The sequence below is a fragment of the Triticum urartu genome, chromosome 4A (genome assembly GCF_056163025.1).
Source record: "Triticum urartu cultivar PI428250 chromosome 4A, HENAU_Tu73, whole genome shotgun sequence".
Lineage (NCBI taxonomy): Eukaryota > Viridiplantae > Streptophyta > Magnoliopsida > Poales > Poaceae > Triticum > Triticum urartu.
Window position 1 is genome coordinate 514,509,606 of NC_141876.1, and position 24,891 is coordinate 514,534,496.

General features: G+C 41.7%; 3 protein-coding genes across 11 annotated transcripts; 2 read left to right on the forward strand and 1 right to left on the reverse strand.

The window, feature by feature from the left end:
• Positions 1 to 6,468, reverse strand: LOC125527476 (putative UDP-3-O-acyl-N-acetylglucosamine deacetylase 1, mitochondrial). Of its 3 annotated transcripts, none has more exons than XM_087518734.1 (7): positions 6,300 to 6,468; positions 5,905 to 6,210; positions 5,580 to 5,786; positions 4,787 to 4,885; positions 3,710 to 3,774; positions 2,992 to 3,136; positions 1 to 465 (listed from the first exon to the last, which is right to left on the reverse strand). In XM_087518734.1, exons 1-7 carry the CDS (start codon positions 6,378 to 6,380, stop codon positions 388 to 390), a joined length of 981 nt encoding a protein of 326 aa, XP_087374860.1. In that variant the 5' UTR covers positions 6,381 to 6,468; the 3' UTR covers positions 1 to 387. The 3 variants fall into 3 exon arrangements, with proteins under 3 accessions (XP_087374860.1, XP_087374859.1, XP_087374861.1); XM_087518733.1 differs by lacking the exon at positions 1 to 465 and adding an exon at positions 491 to 1,504; XM_087518735.1 differs by lacking the exon at positions 1 to 465 and adding an exon at positions 4,632 to 4,693 and having other exon boundaries at positions 3,001 to 3,136.
• LOC125527474 (uncharacterized) lies at positions 6,383 to 24,593 on the forward strand. Of its 7 annotated transcripts, none has more exons than XM_087518726.1 (19): positions 6,383 to 6,699; positions 7,295 to 7,381; positions 9,442 to 9,635; positions 10,299 to 10,403; positions 11,950 to 12,050; positions 12,450 to 12,528; positions 13,320 to 13,331; positions 13,929 to 13,994; positions 15,852 to 15,920; positions 15,993 to 16,049; positions 20,117 to 20,194; positions 21,546 to 21,643; positions 21,722 to 21,767; positions 22,197 to 22,324; positions 22,478 to 22,622; positions 23,174 to 23,242; positions 23,333 to 23,500; positions 23,982 to 24,038; positions 24,195 to 24,593. In XM_087518726.1, the coding sequence occupies exons 1-19, from the start codon at positions 6,555 to 6,557 to the stop codon at positions 24,399 to 24,401; spliced, it is 1,911 nt and encodes a 636-aa protein (XP_087374852.1). In that variant the 5' UTR covers positions 6,383 to 6,554; the 3' UTR covers positions 24,402 to 24,593. The 7 variants fall into 7 exon arrangements, with proteins under 7 accessions (XP_087374852.1, XP_087374854.1, XP_087374855.1 ...); XM_087518728.1 differs by having other exon boundaries at positions 22,478 to 22,580; XM_087518729.1 differs by lacking the exon at positions 15,993 to 16,049.
• On the forward strand, positions 16,434 to 20,103 carry LOC125527475 (uncharacterized). The gene is made up of 3 exons (XM_048691983.2): positions 16,434 to 17,028; positions 17,118 to 17,571; positions 17,652 to 20,103. The coding sequence occupies exons 1-3, from the start codon at positions 16,625 to 16,627 to the stop codon at positions 17,703 to 17,705; spliced, it is 912 nt and encodes a 303-aa protein (XP_048547940.2). The 5' UTR covers positions 16,434 to 16,624; the 3' UTR covers positions 17,706 to 20,103.
• Positions 24,594 to 24,891: the final 298 nt, after the last annotated feature.

Consider the following 24,891-nt stretch of genomic DNA (forward strand, 5'->3'; position numbering starts at 1 on the left):
TGGAGTACAAACATAATTCTTCAGATCAATCTTCAGAAAGCATGAGAAATACTGCTGTAATGTTAACTGACAGTTTTTTTTGTCATGCTCTTCTTAAGAAAATGGCATCCCCCATAACTTAAACTGCCATGAAAAATGTTCGCAAATGCCATCCTTTCTGGTGTCGGTTCATGAAACAAAAGAAATCACTTGCCAGAGATGGAGATATATGAGTACTCAGAGATATGGTAGGATTTTAATCTAACTATGAGCTGACACCAGTCCGACTGTCAGGATGAGGGCCATCACATGATTGTTAGTACCGTATGCTGAAATCTGCCATCTTCTTGTTGAGCATCACTATCACCAACATATGAACAATACCCGCCACCATGCGCTCCAAAATCGCTAAGCAAGCGTTGCTTGGTCCACACTAGTCTTCCCCGATAAATGATGTAGGAAACTGGTGTGCAGGGAATGACCAGCCTATGTCACGTCAATGGAGAAATATCAAGTTCAGATGTCACAAACTGCTCCCTCCGTCCCAAAATAGGTGACGCTGATCTAGTACAAAGTATTGTACTAAATCAGCGACACTTATTTTGGAACGGAGGAGTAGTTTATTTACAGAACTTTAAGGGCGGCATAATAAATAGGATAACATAGGAGTACCAAACGAGGACAATACTCTACAACTCATTCTATCAGATAGGTTATTCTTGTACAAAAAAGGAAAAAAATTCTAGCAGGGAATATGCCATGTCCTAAGATAAACCCTATCGTCTCAGGACGACATGTTCGGCACAACACGTGAAAGCAAGAGGTTGTGATGTGCCACGAGAAACAAAAAGGTGGTCTGTAGTTTAAGGTCACAATCAGGACAATGAGTGTCATTGCAACTTGCAAAACCTTTAGTTCAGAATGTCGCAATAACGGAATAATCATACTTTTTACACGGTAACTGATGCTTCCTTTCGGATCAACTGTAACTTTTTGCCTAACTTTGACTAGATCCCTGATCTACCACTGGCCAGGGGTCATTATTCATAGTTTTCATTGTCATGAACTACATAGTTCTTATTGCCTACCACTACAAATGGCATTGGATGTTTACTTCATAAAGGGAGAACTTCTCACAAAGCTAGAGAAGCCAAGCTAATGTGTGCTTGATCAGCAACAGGCTTGTACAGTTGTGGTGGTGGTCCTGTTTTTTACTTTTTCTGTTCCTTTTGTTAGCTTTCATTTTCTTGCTTTTCTTTTTGACTGCGATTTGGTTGTTAGGAAAGCAACTTATCTTTATTGAAGGCCCAAGGGGCATATATATATTACACAAGACTTGAGGTGCAAGGAAACTAAACATAGACTAATAAGGACTCCTAGACCAATACTAATACTCCTTAACACCCCCCCTCAAATGCAAAGCGTATGCAATAGCATTGCATTTGAAGAAGTGTAATACTAAAAAAAATGATAATCCAAATCCGCGTCTTGAGAGTGTCGTCGTAGCATGAAGAGTCTTCAAAACCTGTCGAGTCGCCAAAGGGGATAACGAAGAGATGGCACATCAGAGGAAGACACCGCACCAATAGAAGATACAATAGAAGTATCAAGAGAAGATGGGTTGTCAAAAGAAGATGGCCATCAAGAGAAGAAGCATTGCTTAAAGAATCATGGCCCATGAAAACCGACGGCGAAAGAAGCTCGGCGGCAAGAGAATGAGCTTAGATCAACAATGCAAAGAGAGGCCACAGAAATCCTATAGAGAGGACAATGACCAGAAAAAGGCTGACGGACAAAAGTTTGATGGACTCGCATGACATGAGAAACACAAAATATCAACGGATTTGGTGGACACAGCAGAAAACAAGGAAGGTAAAATCTAGGAAGCATACACGACACAAAGATGCAAAATCCATCGTGTATGCAGAAGACATTGGACTCCTTTTTTTTGTTGTTGAAATCAAGATGGGAACGGAAAGACAGCAGCTAGTATGCAGGAGCGAACTCAGCAGCAAAGCAGCAGCTATAGCACAGCAGCCTGAACGCAGCAGCACGCACATCGATCTGGAGCTGGACGAGGTAACCCGATCTGGCGCACAGGTGCGAACGCAGCACAGTAGCCAACCAGGCGAGGCGGGCTTTGATCCATGCAGGCGATCACGGCTGTGCAGGCGCACGTCATGGGCGCACTCGTCACCAGTTTGGATCCAGCGAAGCAGCTGGGCGGCAGGTGCCCCGCGAACGACAGCGGAAGACGAGATCGACCCAGAGAAGAATAGATCGACCGAGAAAAAAAAAACTAGTGGATCGTAAGGACGAGTTGCGGCGTCCGGAGACCTAAACCTAGGCTCTAATACCATGTTAGGAAAGCAACTTATCTTTATTGAAGGCCCAAGGGGCATATATATATTACACAAGACTTGAGGTGCAAGGAAACTAAACATAGACTAATAAGGACTCCTAGACCAATACTAATACTCCTTAACATTGGTCACGTTTTGCGCCATTTTGACACTCTTCTAATACAAAATGACACATATGGGTGTGTGTTCAAGAAAAATAGGCAAGTGAACGTGATGATCACAAAATCAAGCCCTCCAAAAAAATGACACATGAACTTACAAAAAATCTCATGAAAAATGACACATGAACTTACAAAATCAAGCCCTCCAAAAACAAGCTGAACTGAATCACATGAAAATATTATTTTAAATTCACCTAACAACAAAAGAATCTCAAGTATATTCTTGAAGTAGCCAGGAGATTTGATAAATGTTCAAGGTCTTCTTAATTACACGATAAATTTGAAAGGTGAGCTGGAGTAAATCAAGCCCACAGATGGACTGGATGGAAATCTAACCAGTGCTAAACAAGCATACTCCAAATGATCATGGGCCACGAATAAGACAATTATAGTACCAGTGACAAAAGTGATGCGCTACGAACTTATAAGATGCAGTCGCTACATTATACAATAAGAATGCTGTAGTCAAATGAAGTTAAAGAACGTACCTTGTAGGCAACTATATGAGCAATTGGAAAACCCTGGCTGCCATTCCGTGCAAGAAGTGAGAAATCACCTATAAGATCTAAAATCTTGTGGCGGCAAGGTTCATCATCAAAACGAAGTGGTGGATTAAGCCAACCACCAGACATACTGTCAATTGCCAAACAAGTATACCACATTATCTGACTAAATTGACATGGGGATGGCCAATTACTACAATACCAATATAATGCATACACAGTAGTACTTCTGATGTTATTTGACCGGATTAAAAAAAGACGGGCACTTCTAGTGTTATTGTAAAGCTATATTATGTGAAGTATGAACTACATAATCAGTTAAGCACCAACTAAATTAAGCTTATACTCCCTCTACTGATCTAAACGCTCTTATATTTCATTACAGAGGGAGTACTTAACTACTCTTCTACAAAACCATTGAGCATGCATATTCTTAGAAAGCTCTGGCGACTAACCATGTTGATTACTTAATCATTCAGTTATTCCTCAATTAGATTTGACAAAAGAGTTGTTAGTACTGCAATTGAGTTATGGGTGAAAAAAATATTTTTTATTAAAACCAGATCATTTATTCATTCATGTAGGCATCATCAGATATATTTATTAAAACTATGTCAACAATGAAACCACCAATCCACAGTTCGACAGAAAGCTAAAATGAACTATAATTAGAAGACAAATATTTCATCATATTATTATTCACCTGCAAACCATAGCATTTTCCAGTGATCCTCCTTTTATAAGCCCAGCACCACGCATTTTTTCAACCTGAAGAAGTCAGAATTGCAGAACAAAGAAGTGAGTGTCTGCACTCACATGTACTCCCTCCTTTCCGGATTATAGGGCTCAAATCAGAAATCTCATCAACCAAGGCATTTTGTGAGTGGAGGAATGTATCTCGTACTTTACAAAACTACTCAACTTAAACTCATGCATTAATTTGGATTAATTGCAGTGCATGCATGCTTGGTCACTAGATGAGTAGGAAAATTACATGCATTGGTGTGTTCCTTTTTAATTCTTGCATGCAAAGATTTAATGCGCCTCGAAAACTAAAAATGAGATGGAGATGAGCCCTTTAAATTGGAAAAACAAAAAAGTTGAAATAAGCCCTATAAACCGTAAAGGAGGGAGTAATTCATAAGAACGAGGCCAGAAAATTGCTGGGGGATGTAAGACATAGACAGTAATTCTGCAAAATCCCCAACAGAAAGGATAAAACGCAGATTGTACTACAGAGCTATATGGGAAATGAAAGAAATACTTGAAGTCCTTAGTTATGCAAGATTCATGACATTACTCATTAGTCAGGAAGGTGAAAACGAATATAAACTTTTAAAAGTTATGCACCATGAAATCATGATAAAATACATGAGAACCAAACCATGTGCTAGGCAAGTTGCAATGCCATTATTATTGGAGAAATTTTTATGATACTCCCTCTATCCGGGTTTTTTTAAGGCGAGCATGGGTTTTTTAGGTCTTCAATTAGCAAAGTGTGTGTTATATGCCACTAACAATATATCATTGGATTCGTCCTCGAATGAAGTTTCCAAAAATATACTTTTGGTGGCATATTAGACACATTTCGTTGGTCAAATTGGAGACATAAAAGGCGTGCCGACCTTACAAACCCGGATGGAGTGAGTATCATATATTCCATATGTGAAAGACATTGATTTTCCCCCTGTTAGTACCAGAGAATGAATGATATTGCCAGTATACAGTAAAAAGAGTAATAATAGATTATAGATCAACATCAGTTCATGTGTGAGCAAACCTCTTCAAAAATACAGAAAGTTCTTGCAGGAGCTATCTTGCTTGAGTATATATCAGCATCCAGGAATGTATTGAACCATTGACAACCAATCGCTGGCGCCTATAATAGGATGCATAGTTTGCTCAAGTCCCTTGAAACATTTTTTGCACACTATCAAAGCTTTTACTTAAAAACAGTAATAAAAATTAGGCAACATTCCTTTTGTTCATGTCCTTGCCAACAGCAGGCATTTGGGCAAGCATTTTATTAATGCATATAAAAAATGAAGGTACTGTGCTTACACTTTATCGTAAATGTCTACTCCTATGATGATCATCAAATCAATGATTATAAAAACACAAGGATAATTTCAGCCTTATGCACAAAAAACATTAAACCTCACAGTCGATGTCCTGGCACACATTATCCGTACGAACAACTACTGTTCTATGCATCAGGATGTGGCAGGCTTCGAGCTCTCCCAACTTTGCTTCCACCATGATTAAAACATGTGCAAAGTCCGCCAAACTAAGCCCAAATAAAAACAATCTAATGGCCTCTACCAAATCACTAGATATGTGATAGAAAAAGGAAGTCAAAGGCTAGCTTCAGGCAGTGCTGACCTGACATCGATTTCATAGCAACAAAATACCCTTCTATTCCCGGTCATGCACCAGTGTTACTTAGAATTTTCAATTTGAGAAGTGATACATCGTACTACAAACCAAATTGCATATCAACCACATGGTTAACCCCCTACAATAATCACATTTCGTGAACTTAAAAAAAGGGGGAGGGCATGAGACATACATACCTTTGGAAAATCAATTCCATTGGTGATGTGGATTTGCGAGGAAGGGAATGCAGCTACAAAGCAATCGTCCTTCCGCAGGTAAACAGGCTCGTCGATTTTGGGTGCCAGTTTCTCCAACTTTTGTCCACTGATATCCTCGGCCGCACACAGACCTGCACCCCGGATGGCCTCCACCCACTCTTGCGCTGATCCATCAAGCAAAGGGATCTGTCATCGCTTGAAAATAAATTCACATGAATCGGAAATACATCGTGGATACTAGGAATCAGACATGAACGTCTACCCAACTACTCTGTTAGCAGCATCAGGCGAGACTGGCACGCACCTCATCGCCGCCGCTGACCTCGACGCGGCAGTTGTCGACGCCGAGCGCCTCCATGGCCGAGAGCAGGTGCTCGACCGTGCGCACCCGCGCGCCGCCGCTCCCGCTCCCGCTCCGCAGCGTGGTGCAGAGCGGAGACTGTGGCTCGGCATTCCCCGCCTCCGCCGCCACCCTCGCCTCCTCCACGACGAAGTACCTCCCCTCGCCGGCGCGCGCAGGGAGCAGCGTGGCGGTGGCGCGCGCGCCCGAGTGGAGCCCCACGCCCGACCTGCTCACCGCCGCCGCGAGCGTCTGCTGCGCCCGGCCCGTCTGGTGGGAGGGGGGCAAAAGGGGTTAGTCAAACAGCCAGTCAGCGCTCCAGGGTTTAGAGACAGCCTCCTCCGCTGACTCCCACTCACCGGCTTCCAGGAGAAGGCGGCGCGGGAGACGGATTTGAGACCTCGGCCGCCGGCGGCGGCGGCGGCGGCGGCGGCGGACATGGCAGCGGCAGCGGCGGTGGTGGCGGGGGAGCGAGGGATCACACTTTGACTAGCGAGAAGTGTGGCCCGCGCGTGGGGCCCAAAAGGTTTCTCCTCTCTCCCAGTCCCAGAGCCCCGCACCGCATAACCCCCGGGCCAGAGACCAGGAGGCCCAGGGCTGCTCTCGAATAAACCATGTCCTCGCGGCTGCGGCTGCTCTCGCTCCTGCGGAGCGGCCGCCTCGGCCCCGCCCCCGCCCCGGCAGGTCGTCTCGCCGGCGCGCCCCCTTCAAGGGGCCTCCACCTACCCGCTGCCGCGGCCGCTGCCGCCTCCTCCTCAGGTGAGCGCTTCCCCCTGTGACCCTGTTCCGTGGTCTCGCGTTAACCCCCCGCAGGAGGATCCCTGGGCCGTGTTTAGCAGGGAAATGGCTGTAGCGAGGCGGAGTAGTGTGATTTCAGCGGGTTTGAGCGGTTGGATCGTGCGATGCGCTCTGGGGTTGTAAAATTGAGTTGATTTAGTGGCAAAATATTGGGGGATGGTGTTGCGTGCCTTCGATTGTTTCCATGGAGAGAAGAGATAGGTGAGGAGCACGACGGACTAAGAGTAGATTAGGGAGAATTGATGATGTCCCCCAAGGCCGGTGATGTCATGGGATCAGACTGGAATTGGAATGTGCAAGCTACAACCTGTGGGTGAATCTGAGTCTCTGGGGAGCTGTTCAGCTGTCACGAAATATGCAACGCCAAAGCTTGGTTGATCCATGATAGTAGCTGTGTACTTTGTTAGTGAACTGTTCTGGATTGATTTATTTCAATTAAATTGAGTTTTAAATTATAGTTTTACCTTCTTCTATTGTTTCTAGTGCAGCCAAGAGTGACATTGCTCGTGTCTGCTTTCATGGTCATTTTGACAAAACGCATGATTTTCTCCCCCAGGTTCTGAATCTAATGATGGTAACTTTGGTTACTTTTCCAATCGACGGCTGGGTTTCAAGTTTGGCGCTATACTGATTGGACAAGCAGGTCTGGTCTCATGCATATGCACCATCCCCTTTTCATGCATTGCAGACTGCTTAGCTGTTGCTGAATTCATAAATTTTAGTACAAGACAATAGTTGGACTAAAAGTATTATTATATCACTTGCTACCAAGTGGGGTGCATGCAATTTCAGCATTTGGGTGAGGTGGAAGAGAAAAGTTGAGGGAGGGTTATCTTGTCACCAGATTGAGAAACACGCTAACTGTGCATGCCGACAGACAAGCAAATGGTATAGCAATAAACTTCTGGACATGCACAACAAACATGCTAATGTTTCTAAAAAATGCATTTCTGGAGCCCACTCTCTTCCAACACACATGCAACAACCGATAATTTTCTAGGTTCTTAGACACGAGTTTAGGAAACAATGGACTGGACAGCTTGTTTCTTTTGATGATTTCAGGCATTCTCTCACCCATGTTTACAAGCTAAGTTACAAACGCAATGACCTGCACATTTCACACATGACGAAACAATTACTTACTGCTTACTACAGTTTATTTCTGATAAATACGAACATCACAGTCCTATGAGTGAAAACGTAGAGGATACGGCACCAAGTAGCAATAGAACCTTCACTTTTATCAGAATAAGTGGATGCCAACATTGGTTGTTGGATAAAAAAAAGCCTTCTCATTCCCAATGCAGTTATGAGGTAAGGGGCTCCCGCACTTACAAATTAGATCCCTTGCCCTTCCACTAATATTTTTGGTTTTTTAAACTAAGAAAAAAAATAACTAAACTAGCTAAATATACTAAGCTACCAAAAGCAAGAAATTAGAAGCTCCAGTGGTTGCTTCCCCAGTAACGGTGCCAAAAAAAACTTTCATGTGTACATGTGTTGTTGGTATTGCTTATTCGATGAGGAAGAATGCCGAATCCATAAGGAAGTGTTGATTGATTTTGTTTTGTTCCACAGCTGATATCTCACAAAGCCAGCAAGCGGTGAAAGTGGAAATTCATAACTATTCTTCCTCAACTAGTTGCAAGCTTCCAGATCAAAAGAACTAACAAGAGCTAAAGCAAACACTAGAAAGCTAAAACTGAAAGTACTATAATTAATTCTGCGTTTGGCATTGCGGTGGATTCTCATAATCCTGTTTGGCCCACCCGCTTTTCCCTAATTCTAGCGTTACTTTTATGGCTAATTTTCCACAGCAGATTATAAAATATAAGTGCAGCACTGCAAAGTTCAGCAACCGCAGACTGAGCCTAAAACAGGATCCGGAACAAGCAAGAAAAACTATTAAATTAATGCAACTAGGTTCATTGCCCTTCCACTATTACAGCAATCTCTCTTCCACATATTGGTGTTGAAAACCCCGTGGGGGAGATCAATAGTTAGCGTGTTTAGTTCCTGTTTTGCTTTGCTGAAAACTTGTAATTAAGGTCCATTGACCTCCACTGTTCCAGCAATTCCCTCTTCAGATATTGGTGTTGAAAAACCCAGAAAAAAATCAGTAGTTACTGTTTTCAGTTCATGTTTTACTTAGTTGGAAAATCCTCCCCTTTACAGTCGGTGTCTGTCAGCACTTCACCATACACTAACGGCCCCTCAAACTCACTGGCTCCTTCAGTGTACAACCGACAGTCCCGTAGGGACCTTCGTCCATCGGTCAGTCACACACTAGTGTCCAATTAAGCCAGAGATGTCAGAACTCAGAACCAGGCTCTAGTACCAACTGTAGGAATGTAGGATTGTAAAGGCATCCACATTCCCAAAAGCTACCTTGCTAACATAGGGGACTGCCCCACTTCTAATTTAATTATATTTATAGCAAATATGTTCAATTAGGTTTGCTGCCTTTCAGCAACCAACGTGGCTACGTTCAAAATAACCAATGTGGGGAACTTCCAAAAGCCTCACAAGTCCTCCCATTATTTTCCCAACTTCAGTCTTCAATACTCCAGAGTTGATCCACAGCAACTTAATAGAATTCCCACTCTAAAGCTTTGAAGCTCTATTATGATTTTACTTTTCAAAATTTAATGAAGGAAAACTCATATTTGATATCGTGTGATCCTAACCTCGCTCTTGTTACAGCTTTTTTTCTTAGCCTGAGCGACGGCTCTGTATTGGCTCAGGATGACTCAGTTGCTCCAGCAGCTACAATGAGTAAGCAAGCTGATGCTATTGTTACTGGTCTACGTCGGATTGAAGATGGTTCAATGATCTCAAATGAACACACGATCAAATGGAGAATCTTCACGGATAAAGCAAAAGCTTTTTTCATAAAAGCAAGTACCTCTTGTCCTTAGCTTCATCTAGCCCACCTTTTGGCATTATCTTTCTTATAAAAAAATTACTACCTATAGTTCCACACTTTGTTCCAGCATGATCCCTTTTTTAATGTGTTATCTAAATTTGATGCAAAACTCGATCACGATCATCTTGATATATCATAACCTAGAGAGGATAACTTTGGTGTGTTGCCACATGATGCTAACTGTTTGGTCCACACAGTTTGGCCACCTGCTACAACTCTTTCTATGGGCAAAAGCCCTTTAGTTTCCTAATTAAACCTTGTGAAACTGGAAGGTTTAGCTTGTCATTAAACTACGCTCTGTTTTTATGTTCATATGCTGAAACTTAATAGTAATTTGTCATGATATTTTGGATTGCTATTGCTTGAACGCTTGAGTGTAGCAACTTCCATAAGTACATATTCTAAAACTTGCTTGAGTCAATAAACCATGGGACTGCTGAACATTTGCATTAATTATGATCATTTGGACCATATGCCATGTGCATCACAAGTTTCTAATACCATAATGTTCCTTGGAGTATGACTGTACGTAAGGAGGAAAGGAGGGGTCCATCTTTAGTTACTCCTACTCTGCGTTTGACCTTTGAAATACAGTTATTGTTATCCTATTATATGTATTTATCTCCTTTTTTAGGGAAAACTAGATGAAGCTGAAAGGTTCTTCAAGGCAGCCCTACATCAAGCTAAAGAAGGATTTGGACTGAGAGATCCACATGCTGCATCGGCACTAAAAAACTTGGTAATTGTCACCTCTGACTATGAACTGGAGACTGAAGTAACATTCTGTTTTCCTCTCTAATGAACGGAACTCTTGCACTCCATAAGCTTTATGAGTTTTATGACCTGTTTGAGTTCATAGCCAAAATGCCAAACATAACCACACTTTGTCACACTCTAAGGTGGGCAAGTTTGACCGATTTAGGTATGGGATTTAGTTTGTTGTCACGCGTTAGGAAAGATTAATTTTCTGACAGATGGGTCTTGTGTGTCATGGACTAAAAAGGTGTGGCAAGATTCTCTTAGTGATGCTAAAGTGCACTCAGATTTTATTGACCTAACTTAACGTGAGTTTGGCAAGAAGTATGTGGCAAAGTTTGGCAAGGTTAGACGTTGAACCAAACAATCTCTTACATATCCTTGTTCACTTACCTGGTAAATTCGTGCGCATTTAACACATCTTTAAATTCACTATGATCCCTAATTTTGGAGGTCTCTCATTCGGTTGAGGTGTTCAATTTTGGATTTGGTTTACGATTTTGAGGTAAACGATTTCTTAAGGAGCTCTCTCATTTGATTGAGGTATTCAATTTTGTATTTGGTTTACGGTTTTGACTGGGCCAACGATTTCTCACATCAATTGGCAACACCAGCCTATAAAAACACATCAATCCAGCGCACCTCTCACCACCTGGCAAAAAAGAAGCGCCAGCATGCGACACTAGCACCTATACAGTACATGCGGCCACCAGCGCAGGAAACTTCCCCACATTGATTAGCACATAACAGAGTCACGCCATCAGGAAGGGCTCACCAAAACACCGCATTATATTATATAAAAAAAACACCCCATCATCTCCACATGCGCCAAACCAAATAAAAAAATGAAATCCCACCAACACCAACAGCACAGCGAAGCACGCCCAACTTTTCTAGTCCTTGTCTATTTTTAATTCTAAATTGCACAAGAGAAGGCGCCAATCGGCTTACTAGCTAGCACCATGGATGGTGGGCTAGCCAGCCTGGGTTCGAACCTTTGCTTCTACCTTAATTGAAATTGAAATTGATGCCTAGTTCGTCGTAGGTATCACTTTTTTTAAACTGCATATAAGGCTGTATACCACATAAGCCCTCTGGAGGTGGGGTACTGACAACTTAACACTATGTAGGATGTGGCCACGATTGAATCAACTAGTTTTTATGCTTTAGAATTAAAATACTTGGGTGTATCAATATTAGATTGCATGCACTTATTTTTAGGGTCCAATCTTTCTACCAAGTGAATATCCATTGCACCAGTAACCAGCCAAGATCCCTCAACCAAACAACTTTAAATGACCCGAATTCTTGGCATCAGTGCATCATGTACTGAATTCATTATGTATCACTACGTTCTCCCAGTATGTTAAGTTGTACAGGTTGCATTTAACACACCAGCACTCGATGGTTTCCATGTAAGAATTTAAAAGGCCAGGCTACGTCCTGTCTTGTGGTGGCTTTCATAAACCTCTCAGTACTGCTCTTGCCTGAACAGACATTCCTCTTGTTCTCTGTTTTCAATATTGCAGGCAGAGTTTTATGTGTTAAGAAAAGAGTTTGAGAAAGCTGAACCGTTATTTCTGGAAGCAATTGAAATCTTGGAGCAATCATTTGGACCTGATGATATACGGTACTGTAAGTTTTAGATTAAGATTTTTGTTCAGTAACTTATGATTCGGTTCATTTTGTAAAAGGAGTGAACATAAGGTTATATCTCAAGGGCAAAAGGCTAGTTTTTAGGGTTAAATTGGAGCGGATAGAAAGGGATGCATAGGTGACATGATATTTGTTTCCATTACATGGTGCATGTTATGCATCCCTGCCTGCTTGGTGTGTACTGTTGTTGATGAGCGGCAGAATGGTGTACACTTCCGCCTTTGTAATAGCAGAGAACTTAATATTATATCCTGATCACTCTGTGTTTGCATGATTGATCACACTTGTCGATGCTTATGAAGTTCCATCTAAATTCCCTACTTTGGTGAATTACCTTGTTCTGCATAAAACATGTTATACATACCTCTTGTAGGGTTGGAACAGCTTTGCGTAATCTTGGACAACACTATCATCTTCAGAACAGGTTTGATCAAGCTCAGACATGTTATGAGGTACCTGTTGTTACCTCATGAATCTTTTCGAGTTCAATTTTCAATTTTTTTTGTAATTGTGTTATGCTATACAGTTTGAAAAGTGTTGAAGTGATTACTAAAGTCAGATGGTTGGCCTAAAAGAAGTGTTTGAGTGAAATGTCATATAATAGCTCAATAGAACTCTCCCCTACTGTTCTGGGGGAAAAATGTAACAGCTAGCAGGCAATAGTTTGTATGGCTTGAATATATCAGAACAGAACCACTTTCTGTTGCTTACCCTTAATATGTAGTTCATTTATCTTGATGAGATCAATCGTGGAGCCGTTTACTCATTTATCTTTGCAAACCTGAATAATTTGCACAATCTGATTCTAACTTGCATATTTTATGAACGTTTCCTAGAGCCTGCAAAATCGAACATAGGAATCAAATGTCCCCTTAAAGAAACATACCATCATTATATACCATAGAGTTCTTACATAGCATCCACAACACTGCAGAAGTTCTCATGTGAATACTCATTTGTGTTGTATGAAAGCATTAGCACGGCGGCCATTTTCTATCTTGCTGTTAATGTGATTCATTAATTTAAGCATCTCTGCTTATTTGAGTTGCTCGTCGTCTGCTCATGCGCAACAAAAATATTAAAGAGGCTGCTTGTGGAATAGAAACTTTGAAAGGAAAAAAAAAATTTGCCATTGTGATTTTCATACAATTATTGAATCAGTTTTCTATGATTTATGCATGTTTTCTTCAGCTCAAACTTGCTTCTTATATCATTTTCTATTTCTATTGTTTCTTTTTTTCAGCGTGCTTTGAAGGTAATACTAAATTCTTGAACCTCCTTTCTCTATGCATGTTTGAAATTATTATTTTCAGCGTGCTTTGAAGGTAATACTAAATTCTTGAACCTCCTTTCTCTTTGCATGTTTGAAGGTAATTCTTGAACCTCCTTTCTCTATGCCACTGAGATACTTCATATTAACAACATCCAAGTTAAGCAGTACACACTAGTTTATCTGGCATGCACATCGTTCTGCTGTTGGCACGTAAGCAGACTAAATGATAGGCCATCAGGAAAACATATCATTATTTGAGTCATGACCCGTTGGACAAAGCACTAAAAAAATGTATGCATGTTAATCGATGGAGAATAACATGAACAACTCTTGCAACTCACTGTTGAAGCCAGCATGAGCAAGTATTAGTAGATCGTGTTTATGAGTAAACAGCTTTAGTCATAGTATTCTGCTGACTGTTTTATTTGTTTTCTTTTAATCATCAAATATTTGTGAGTGGTGCATATCAGTTACGTATCACTATATGTGTGCTCACTTTTGTACAGAAATAATACTATTGACTAATTTTTCGGATATTTTTTTGTAGTTCTAACGCTCATTGGTTTAACTCTGGTGTAGATACAAGGAAGTGTTGTGGGGCCTGGTCACCCAGATTATGCAAATACAATGTACCTTCTAGCCAGGGTACAAGTACAACTGCTCTGTTGCTGTATAAGTACTGTTATGTACTGTATTCTCTTATTGTTTTCTAGAGACATCTCTCTCAAAGGGCAGGATCTCTGCCTTTCATTAATAAGAATAGAATTGCACAATTAATTAAGGGAAAATCAGATACAGCGAGAACGAGTACACGTCTATGCTAACCTAGGTCCTGAACCCCACAGGCCAACAAAACGACGTATATTGTTTGCTAGAAGATATTTATTTCCTTTCTAGGCACTGGGCCAGATACAACACGCACACACCAAGCTAAACTAGGCCCTGAGCCTCACAAGTTTTTTCTTTTACCTGGAACCTTGCTGATTCAGTTAACCATGTGGTCCAATCAAATCGTTGGCCACCTCATGGGATGTCTGGAGCCTGACCTGGCCGCATCTAGGGAGGGTTCTAGGACCAGCTTAGCACCAAATGTTGCCGTGGAATGTGCAGCTTTATTACAGTCTCTGGAACAATAACTACATGAAATCAATATAAAGTTAAGCGAAGAATGGAATTGATCTCACAGAACATGGCTCTAATGATGCTCAAGCCTTTTTCACTGAGGGAAGAGGAAAGGAAATATGTATCGATTAAGCATATCTGACACTGACATTGTTTGGTGGAAACTATGTAAAGTTCATGGATATTAATTATTATCTAATGGTCATGCTAATTGAAAACTGCATCTGGCCTAGAAACATGTTACTTGATTAATGAGTAAAGATGTTAATTCAAGAGATTCACCTGATAAATCAGCCGGTAAGACATAATCAAGAGAAATATATATCAAGTTTAGCAGTAGATCAAGTTGCTTTGCTCATAACAAAGAGGACCCTCTATGAGGAACTAATTAAGCAAAAATAAATCAGTCTTATCTCAGTCTCCTACTTCCTCTAGTCTCTCATGCCCTTCAGGTCCGGCTGCCATCAAGGCTCCCTCCCGCCTCTTGTGATTCATGCTACTATCCTACCGTGCAACATTTCCTTTTGCAATATTAATTAATTGCCTCATACAGTTACTGGTTCTGGAACAGTTAGGAGCTTGCAGCTGCCTCCACAGTTGTGCCTCCTTGCTTTCAAACCTCCGTTATTACAGTTCGTGTGTCAGGAGTCGAGAAGTGTAGCCTAACACAGGGCATCCTACCATATGAAAATAGCAGGAGCATTTGTTTCAGCATTTGCTCCCTTTGTTGGTGCACATCCTCCAGTTCTTTCTGTCCAAAAAAAATATTTTCTATTTGAACTTGTGAAATGTATGATGTCTTGAGAAAGATTGGATTAGAGTGCCTTCTGAGAGCACGTGAGAAAAACCCCTGCCTAATGGGCTTGTATGAGTCTTTTTAGACTCTTTCCTCTTAATATAATGATGTGCAGCTCTCCTGTGCGTTCGGGAGAGAGAGAAAATGATGCGCAGCTCTCCTGCGCGTTCGAGGAAAAAAAGTACGTGAGAAAACATGGCTTCGAAGCTGTTCGTCAGTTTGAAATAAAACCCAGTGTCTTCACATGTGTGGCCGTATGGATCATACATTGTTCATGATTTGTCGATTTCCTGCAAGGCAGTAGTGATGTGTTTCTCTCTCTGAGAATCTAACTGTTATATCACCATGAAGCTCATATGGTTGTGTGTGCTCTGCTGCATAGAACTGTATTTTATTCTTGCATGAAGTGTTTTCATATATATACTCTTCTTGAGCTCACTCTAAACTGTGTTTTCTTGAGATTTCCCTCCTTTTCGTTGGTTCCCTTAACCTAAATAGATGGATTTACCAGGGAAATGCCTTCTAAAACATATTCCTATTGTGTATGTCACAAAAGCTAAACCTATTGTTTTGTCTATTCTTAGGTGCTAAGTCAACAAAGAAAAAGAAAAGATGCAGAAGCTCTTGTCCGGGAATCTATTAGGATACTTGAGGTATGCTTACCATTTCAGAGTAGATTTAATCTTTTTTTGGCATGAAAGGGGGCTTAATGAGGATTAAAATAGGAAGCTGGACTTGGCGAATCCCCTGCTTGCTTACAAAGAATGATGTTTCACTCTACAGTAAGCACCTCTCTTATTTCCTGCCTCTCAATAACCACTGCACTTTCTGAACTTGTGCATAGGGGTTTCAACTGTGTTCATGTTCACAAATGGAATATGCAGTGATGCTTTTTAGTGTTCAAACACATGGCATGTATGCCACAAAGTTGCATATTGAAAACATAAAATACATTTGACAACCATGCAACAACATGGTGATTAAACCCTTGTACTCCCAAGCATTAGACCAGTGTCTCTAAAATTTAGTTCACTCATTTAGCGAGGCATCCTTTCAAGGTTCATGGATTCCTTTAATACAGTATCCAGCATGGTTCTGTACAATCAGTTAGAGCATCTCTAGCAGATCCCGCAAACCGGGCCATCCGCTAAAATAACCGCCGGTTTGTGGGATCCATCCCGTATCCCCGGCCCGAGCATATCAGCCAAATCGGGCCGTCCCGGATTTTTTTTTGTGGGATCCCGCATCCGCGAGCCCATTTCCTCCATATGTGCAGGAATCCACCCGATTTTGCCGGATCCCCTTTCGGTTGGCGCGAAGCACTTCCGCCGGCTTCCGTTTCTTGCCTCCCGCCCCAATGCCACCGCCCATCCATCCTCTGACCTCGCCGTTCGGCCTCGCAGCGCCGGAATTCAGCCGGATGGAGCCACCGCCGCCGGTCCGTCCGCCCGGGCCTCCTAGGGCTCCAACTTCTGCCGCCGCCGCCCTCAAGAGGAAGTGCCAAGGGAGCCATCTCGTTCAAAGCGGCGCAGACGGCACGGCACCACCGAGCGCCGCCCCTGCTCCGGTTCCACGCGCCCCGCCCAAGAGGAAGAAGACCGCCTCGACCGGCCCCGCCAATGCGCGGGCGAAGCCTCCGAGGAAGAAGGCAATCGCGCCAAGCGGTCGGGCTCCTCCTCCGCCTCCGGCCGACCGCGGCATCCACATTGATGACAAAGCCGCCGGCCACGCCTACGACGTGTTCAATGAAGCGGCCGGGAGGTAAAAAAATATTTTGCTTGCTTTGCTCCTGTCATCATTTTTCGGCCTTCCGGAACAATTGCTTGAGCTTTGGCCGTTGATTTTTGTAGCCAAAATGTGCCCTACACATATACGGAGATGTTGGCCGAGAGCATGGTGAATTTGAGTGCCCCTCTTGGCGATTTCGATGCATCATATGTTGAGGTCGACGTGGAGGTGCACGATGAGAATGAAGATGATGATGATGTGCAAGAGATCCTAGAGGCCGACTATGATGCTAGGTTGGGGAGGACCGGCAACTACATGGAGACGAAGGATGCATGCTTAGTTAAAGCATGGGAAAGCATCCCTCTTGACTCCATCACCGGCAAGGATCAAACATATGGCAACTATTGGCAAAGAATTGAAGACAAATTTCATCAAATGATACCATTCCCATCCGGTCGGAGCTTGAAAGGCCTTCAAGGCCGTTGGAACACCATCAACAAAGCTTGCTCCCGTTGGTTCGGATGCTTGGAGCAAGTGTGGAATGCACCACCAAGTGGCGTCACTATTGATGATTATGTGAGCATTTCTTCATCAAGTCCCCAGCGCTGTGCATAGGACGATTATGAGCTCATACTTGTCTCAATGTTTGTGTTTAGGATCGCATCGCCAACGAGTACTACAACCAAATCCCAGCCTCCAATGTCCGGTAATTCAATCGTCAACATTGTTGGAAATGGCTCCGGTATAATGAGAAGTGGAGGGTGAGGGACAAGGGATCCCCTTAAAAGAGGCATCAAAGTGGAGGTTGAAGATGATGATGATAGTGATGATGCACCAAGAGGAGGAAGAAACAAGGGCAAGCCAGATGGAAACAAGGAGAAAGCAAGAGTCAAGAGGAATTCCGAGGCAATCACTTTGAGGGATCAAATTGGTGAGATAGCGAAGATGGAGGATATGCTAGCCAAGCATTGGGATGCAAAAGTTGCCATGGCCGAAAGAAAGAGAAGCACGAAGAGGAGAAATGGGAAAAGAGGTGTGCCTTCGAGGAGCGCAAGCTCATCCTAGAGGAGCAAAGGAGGAAGGACGAGAGGACCGCCGAGGAGGACCGGTTCATGATGATGAATCCGGAGAGCATGGATGCAATGGCAAGAGAATTTTGGGAGATGAAAAGAATGGAGATCATGCTCCGGAGGAAGATGGAGCTCCAAAATCTTATGACCGGTGGTGGTGTTGGGTTTGGAGGGGGCTTTTCTTTCGGCAATGGTGGTGGTGGCCTCGACATGGGTGGCGGAGGTGGCTTCGGCATGGTTGGTGGTGCTTCGGCAAGCCAAGTGAATGGTGGTGATGGTGGTCGTGCTCAATCTCCGGTCCAAGTGAATGGTGGTGATGGTGGTGCTCACTCTCTGGTTCAAGTTCGTGAAGATGGAGGTGCTCACTCTCCGGTTCAAGTTCGTGAAGATGGTGGTGCGAGCTCTTCGGTCAATGTGGATGGTGGCGATGGAGGTGCTAGGGGCAGTGTTGGTGGCAACGTTCTTCGCAACAATGAGAATGTTGCTTGATTGATCAATGTCGTTTGAGCATCTTTTGTCTTGTTTTATCGCGCATTCATGAACCTAAACTTGATACCTCGTTTGTTGCACATGATTTTGGATGTGATGAACTAGTATGATGATCAACTAGTGATGTATATATATGATGATGAACTTGTCATGATGAACTTGCTAAATATTTGCTTATTATTGTATTTGCGGGACGGCAAGCCCTCCGGCGCGGAATAGATCCCGCAAACGCGTCCCACAAAACATTTGCGGGACGGGTTTACGGGAACTGTTCCGCCGGAGCGCTCGCCGTCCCGTAAATAATTTTTGCGGGAGCCCTCAAACGACTTTTACGGCCCGGCCGTTTGCGGGGTCTGCTAGAGATGCTCTTTGACGGATATTATAGGGTTGAGGACAGAGAATGGAAAGACTAGATGACGCGTAAAAGTATCCCCAAAATTTTATATGCTAAATTTTGTTCAGATCCCTAATTATTTGTTTAAAATACGCTAGGCTTGGCAGGGGGCTGCAGGTTACATCGGCATGTCTTTGTCGCCAATCTGAGGAGAGCATGACCCACCTACTGATAGGTTGCCCTTTCTCCTGCACCTTAGGGCATGAGGTGCTCTTGTGGATCCACGGCGCGACCTCCAGTTGTTGTGATATGGTGGCATCAGGTCATCCTCTCCACCCCATCAGCGGTGCGGAAAGGCACATAGTCGGTTGCCCTTGTTAGAGCTTCTCCCAGCGATGCCTAGCACTTAGAAGTGTGGCATTGTAATTTAGGGTGTTGCCCCTTTTAGGGCTTGTACAGAGCTTGTTCTCTATCGTGCAAGACTTCTGCATTTTTCTCGAAAAAGAAAAATATAATAGGGCAAACATTGGACTGCAGCAATTGTATTCAACGGTTTGTTCCATTTCTGCATACTTCTTACAGAAAATTAGTTTAGACACAAACCATATAGTGTATGTAGAAATTGTGGTGTGTATAATCCATTCTGAGTTGAATACTAATTAGACAAAAATCGCAGGAGTCTGTTCCTAACATGAAAGTTAACACGTCAGGTCTTGCACACTGTGTCTGTTTTTTAGTGTTAAGGAGACAGTGAAATAAAGTTACGGATCTAACATACTCCCTTGAAAATCAATTTCATCATTTTCAGCGCTGATTGACAATTGGCATCAAATTTACACAGATTATTAAATTGTTACATCAGAAGCATTTTCTAGGTAAAATGCTAAGAATGGTTGTAACTTGAAGTTGTGCCATAGATCATTCGTACTTCATCGTGGTCTAGGTTGCTGATCAGTCCTTTTAAGTTCCTAGCAATGATTGCATCTCTTTTTTCTCTTATTCTATGCCCTACACTGCTTTTTTTAGTAGAACTGTAGGGGAGAGCCCTACAGTATGAATAGGAACGTAAGTTTGCATCGTGAGGACTTGAACCCAGGTGGTAGGATTGTACATCCACTCCCCCAACCAAGTGTTACCAGTTTGTGATTTTATGATCGTAATTTGTGATTTTACTTTGTTCTTGAGTGCATTTTTTGTGGCTTCGTACTCATGTTACCAGTTTTTCCAGGAGTTGATGAATCTGAAACAACTGGATGAAGCTGAAAATTTGCGAAGGAAGATATTACATATTATGGAGCTTTCGAAGGTATGCACATGTAGCTGTAATCCTACAATGTTTCTTCAGTAGTCTGTCGTACGAAATCAGGCATGAACATAATGTGGGCCTTAAATTGGTGCTTTAGTTGGTGACACTGATTTTTTGTGAAGTTCTGCATTAACTTTGCCTGAAACACAAGTCGTGTTTAGTTGTTTGTTTATTCAAGGTTGAGTGGGGTGGCAAGGAAGGATAATGTATCACTACATTAAACACATTAAGCTATGCGCAAAGGGCGGCCAACCAGCTATGCCACGTGGCGCAAGCTGGTTGGCCGCGGTGAGAAATTTTTTGAATTTTTTTTAGATGAAGGTGTGGATTATTTTTTAAATGCGTTTTTTTCTTTTTAGATGGAGGTGAGGACCTTCGGTATTTTTTAAATAGACGGTTATGCAAAGTGGCACCTATTGGTAGGCTGCGGTGGTAAAAAAAATTTCTTTTTACTTCTGTTTTTAGATGAAGGTGATGATTTTTTTTCTGAGATGTTTTTTTAGACGGAGGCGATGACTCTATGTATTTTTTAAATGAAAATGTGCGCACAGCTTTCTCTTAAGCCCTGTGGCGCCCCAACCACTAGTACGCATTCAAGTGCGTTGAAGCACAGATCACTATTGTTTTTGCCTCATTCTTACTCCCTCCATTCCAAAATAATTAAAGTTATAGGTTTGTCCTAAGTCAAACTAGCTTAAGTTTGACCAACTTATATAGTAAAATGTGCTAGGATCTACATAACCAAATACACATGCGAAAATATAGTTCATAAAGAATCTCGTGGTTCTAATTAGGTGCTCTAGATGTCAATATATTTTTCTATAGACTTGGTCAGACTTAAACAAGTTTGACTTAGGACAAACCCAGAACTTCAATTACTTTGGAATGGAGGTAGTACGTAGACCAGATGTGCAAATTTAGCGAAATAGCATCACGGTGATCCTAAATGTGCAAATTTATGAAATATCAAGAGCTTCAGCTTTGTCCTACTCGTTATGTATAACAGTGGATTTAACATGCCAACATGGCTAGGGGGGAAATACCAGTGCATTCACAGTGATCCTTGACATTTCAATGGGTTGAAATTCTACCAGAAAATAGCATACAATGATTCTTGACTGTTTGACAACATCTCAAGTAGTAGAAAGTCTGAAATAGTTTTGATGTGGCATATTTTGTGAAACTCTAGTCCAATTGGCAGTCCATACTATTTTCTGATAAAGCATATAGGAAACAAAATAAAAGCTGATTGAAAACAGAAAAGGAGAAAGGTGACAGGCACTCTTGACCAGAGCCTGTCACATCATCCCTACGTAAACTACTGAAAATTATCTATGGAACTGTTTGCTAGGGATGGGATTCGTTTGGTACTACAGTCGCAGCCGTACAATTAAGTGTCACTCTTGTAACCCTAGGGAAGCTGAGGGAATCAGAAGAATTATTGCAAAGGTAAAAAGGTTACTTTTAGGTTCTTTGGCCAGTTTTAAAGTTTTCTTACTTACAGGTTCAATGATTTACGATGTTTAGATGCCTTGCAGTCAGAAAAAAGATTTTATCTGAAGACCATATTCAGGTTTGCCATTGCCTTATAATATTTGGCTTTTGAGCTGATTTTCAATTTATGGTAGAAAGTCATCTTGTGTTACCAGATGAAAGCATTGTGGCCAGTTGTCTCAAATGGTCATAGTTGGTAGTATATCACAACCTCCGTTACTTGGAACCTCCGCCTTCTTAAAATTGTTTATCTTACAATACCTTTGTGAAGTTTTTTAAGAACATGTAAACAGGTGTTTGAATCCTTTGTTACACCTGATATTTGTATATGGGATGACTTGGCTCATGTGGCCTAATACTCTCTCTGCTGTTGTTAGAAGCATAGAACCTGATGGTAATACCAGCCACCTTGCTGGAGCCAGTCTGGGACTGGCTTCTGAAACATTAACACAAATTTGTTAAACAGTCACATACTATTAGTGGTTAATAACCTGTCTCATTGTTACAGGTAGCAAGTATATTGGTACACTTGGCAAAGCTAAGTTTGCTTAGAATTATTAGTGATATCAAAGTGAACAATGACCTATGTAGATCTCACCTTGTGAGGGGAAAAAGACTTGTCAATGATTCGATAAGGTATTCCTTTTAGCTCCATATTTTTACACGTTTTGGGTTCCTAATCTCCATAGTTCCATTCGGCACATCAAAACTAAAAAGATGCCTAGATACTAAGTGCAGTAGTGTAGTAAATTGTTTGAATCTTTGTGAATCTATGTTTCGTCATGGTAGGATAGCGGAAAAAATACTGAATCCTTCGAGGGAAGATCAGAAAAAACCGAAGAATGCCTTTGGTATCGAATTGGAGCGGCGGATTGCAGCAACAGGAATACTTGTATGTTTCCCACCCACCCACAAAGGGATTTATCTTCCACTTATATGTTCATGATGTCCAACCCTTGTCCATTTTTACATTTTTCTTCCCCTGCTTTTGTGGTTATTTAGTTTTCTCTCCACTGATTAAGAATCCAATAGATTTGCAACTCTCAGGATTCCATGGATTGTGTTTTTACATAAACAATTGGTGCATTAAATTTCATGTTTGTCATGGTTACCATAAAGCTTCCTTTTAACATCACCATGCCTTCACATTTCTCCTATTTTTGCATGCCGCAATGTGACTTATCATATTCCCTTTCTATTTAGGTTTCTCTTGAGTCATGTCAGCATAGACAAGCATGCACCCAAATACTTTTCAACCCCATTTTCCAATGAAGACATAACACAAACACTAGCATTATATCCGAAATTGTTTACATAGGAATTATCTCCCGGCATCCTTGAATCCATTTGTAACCTGATGCGGCAGAGTTGTAGCTAGGATTGTGAAACGTTGGAATTTTGTTTACTTAAAGTGTTGTTAGTGTCTTCTCAGCCAGGTAGATGTGTGATGCCATGTTTTTTCTATTGATGATACTGTTATTGTAGTTGGAAGCACTTGAAATTGTTGGACTTCTTGACTGTTTAAACATGGCAATACAAGAATGGGCACCAGCGGTACTTTTCCTGTGCTTCATTTATGCATTTGGCAATTATTGGATACATAATCTTTTTTGTTTGCTTCTAACAAAACAATGTTCACTCTAGAACTCGGTACTCTTGCTAAGGCTTCCTCGGGAACATATGAAGCATGGATACTTCAAAATTGATGTTGTGCGCATACCAGACAAATGCTGGCTATTCATATGGCCAGCAAAATATCGCATAAGTCTTCGATATACCACGCTACGAATCCATTTTAATAAATTTGAAAAGGTCCGATACACCACTGTTGCATGTTGAATTTACTTAATCATGTAATAATTACGTTTTATCAACTTGTCTGCTTATATACAGTTTCTTCATTTAGCTTTTGTTGTAGTAATGCATGTTGCTTTATTTATATACTCCGTAATTCCCACTTCGTTCTCGGTGGGTCAACAGAAATGATGATTCTCTAGAATTTGTTTTGCTAAGGATGGGATGAGACTTATTGCTCTAGAATTTATAAAGTGATTGCGTTTTATTTTAAAATTCGGTCATTAATTGTAATGGTCTCGTTCAGTTTATTATTTTATGGTATATGCATGGCAAAATTTTGTTTTATTGTTCTAAGTTACAAATCCCACACTTAAAACTGTGTCAAATAACAAGGATACAGCTGCTTCTGCATACTTGACCAATTTCCTTCTGTGTTACGGTATTCATACCTAATTTACCTTTGGTGTCTTAGCTGACTTGGATCTCTCTGTTTCAGTTTGATTATGAAAATTTTGAACAAGCTCTGCGCAAGTGGGTTTCACTTTACAATGAGGTATGTGTTGGGTCCTTGGACTGTGAATTTCATTTGTTTATTTTTTGAACCATGCAGGAGAGGGTCGGTCCTCCAGCCTTTCTGCTTAATATGATCTGCAGTCAGCACGGACTACAGAACTAAATAACCATTTTAACATGATATTTACTGTTGCAGCCTCGTACACGAAACATAGTGTCCAACGCCCTCAGGGCGCACTACATGAAATGCTGGAGGACCATCGTCGGTGGTACTCGGCGCACTCCTTACATGAATGCACCACATATCCAAGATTTGCTGGCTGAGTCACAACAAATAATGAAGGAATTGGGAGGAGAGAACAGTATGACAGGCAGTGTGGATTTTGGTGATGCAGAGGAATAACCTTGTCAGACTCGGTCATTGTGGGCAAGTGGACAAGACGTTGACTGATACATGTAGTTATACAAAGTCTATCTAAGATTTCCTGTGCAAAATGAGTGTTTGCACTCCTTTTGTCATATTTTTCACAACAAATCTTTTGGGTAGAATATCAAAAGATTAATTAATAGAGTATCCAAATGCTAACGACTTTTTTGTTGTTGTGTGTGTTGACAGTACAACAACTTGCGTTCAGTTTCAAACAAGCATCAATTTTTAAATGGGTTTAAAATGCTTCTGGAACCCAATACATAGGCATGCAAATTTGGAACCTCCAGGGTATACCGAATTCACCTCATTTGAAAAAATAGTGTTTTTTTTAATAAATTTGCATCTCTTCAAGTCCCTTTAGGTTCCAAATTTGCATCCCTCACAAAACAGTTGCGTGGATTTGCAAAAGGAATAGGGGTTCCACGTGTAGCCTCTGCAAACACTAACCTGTATGCAGCAACTG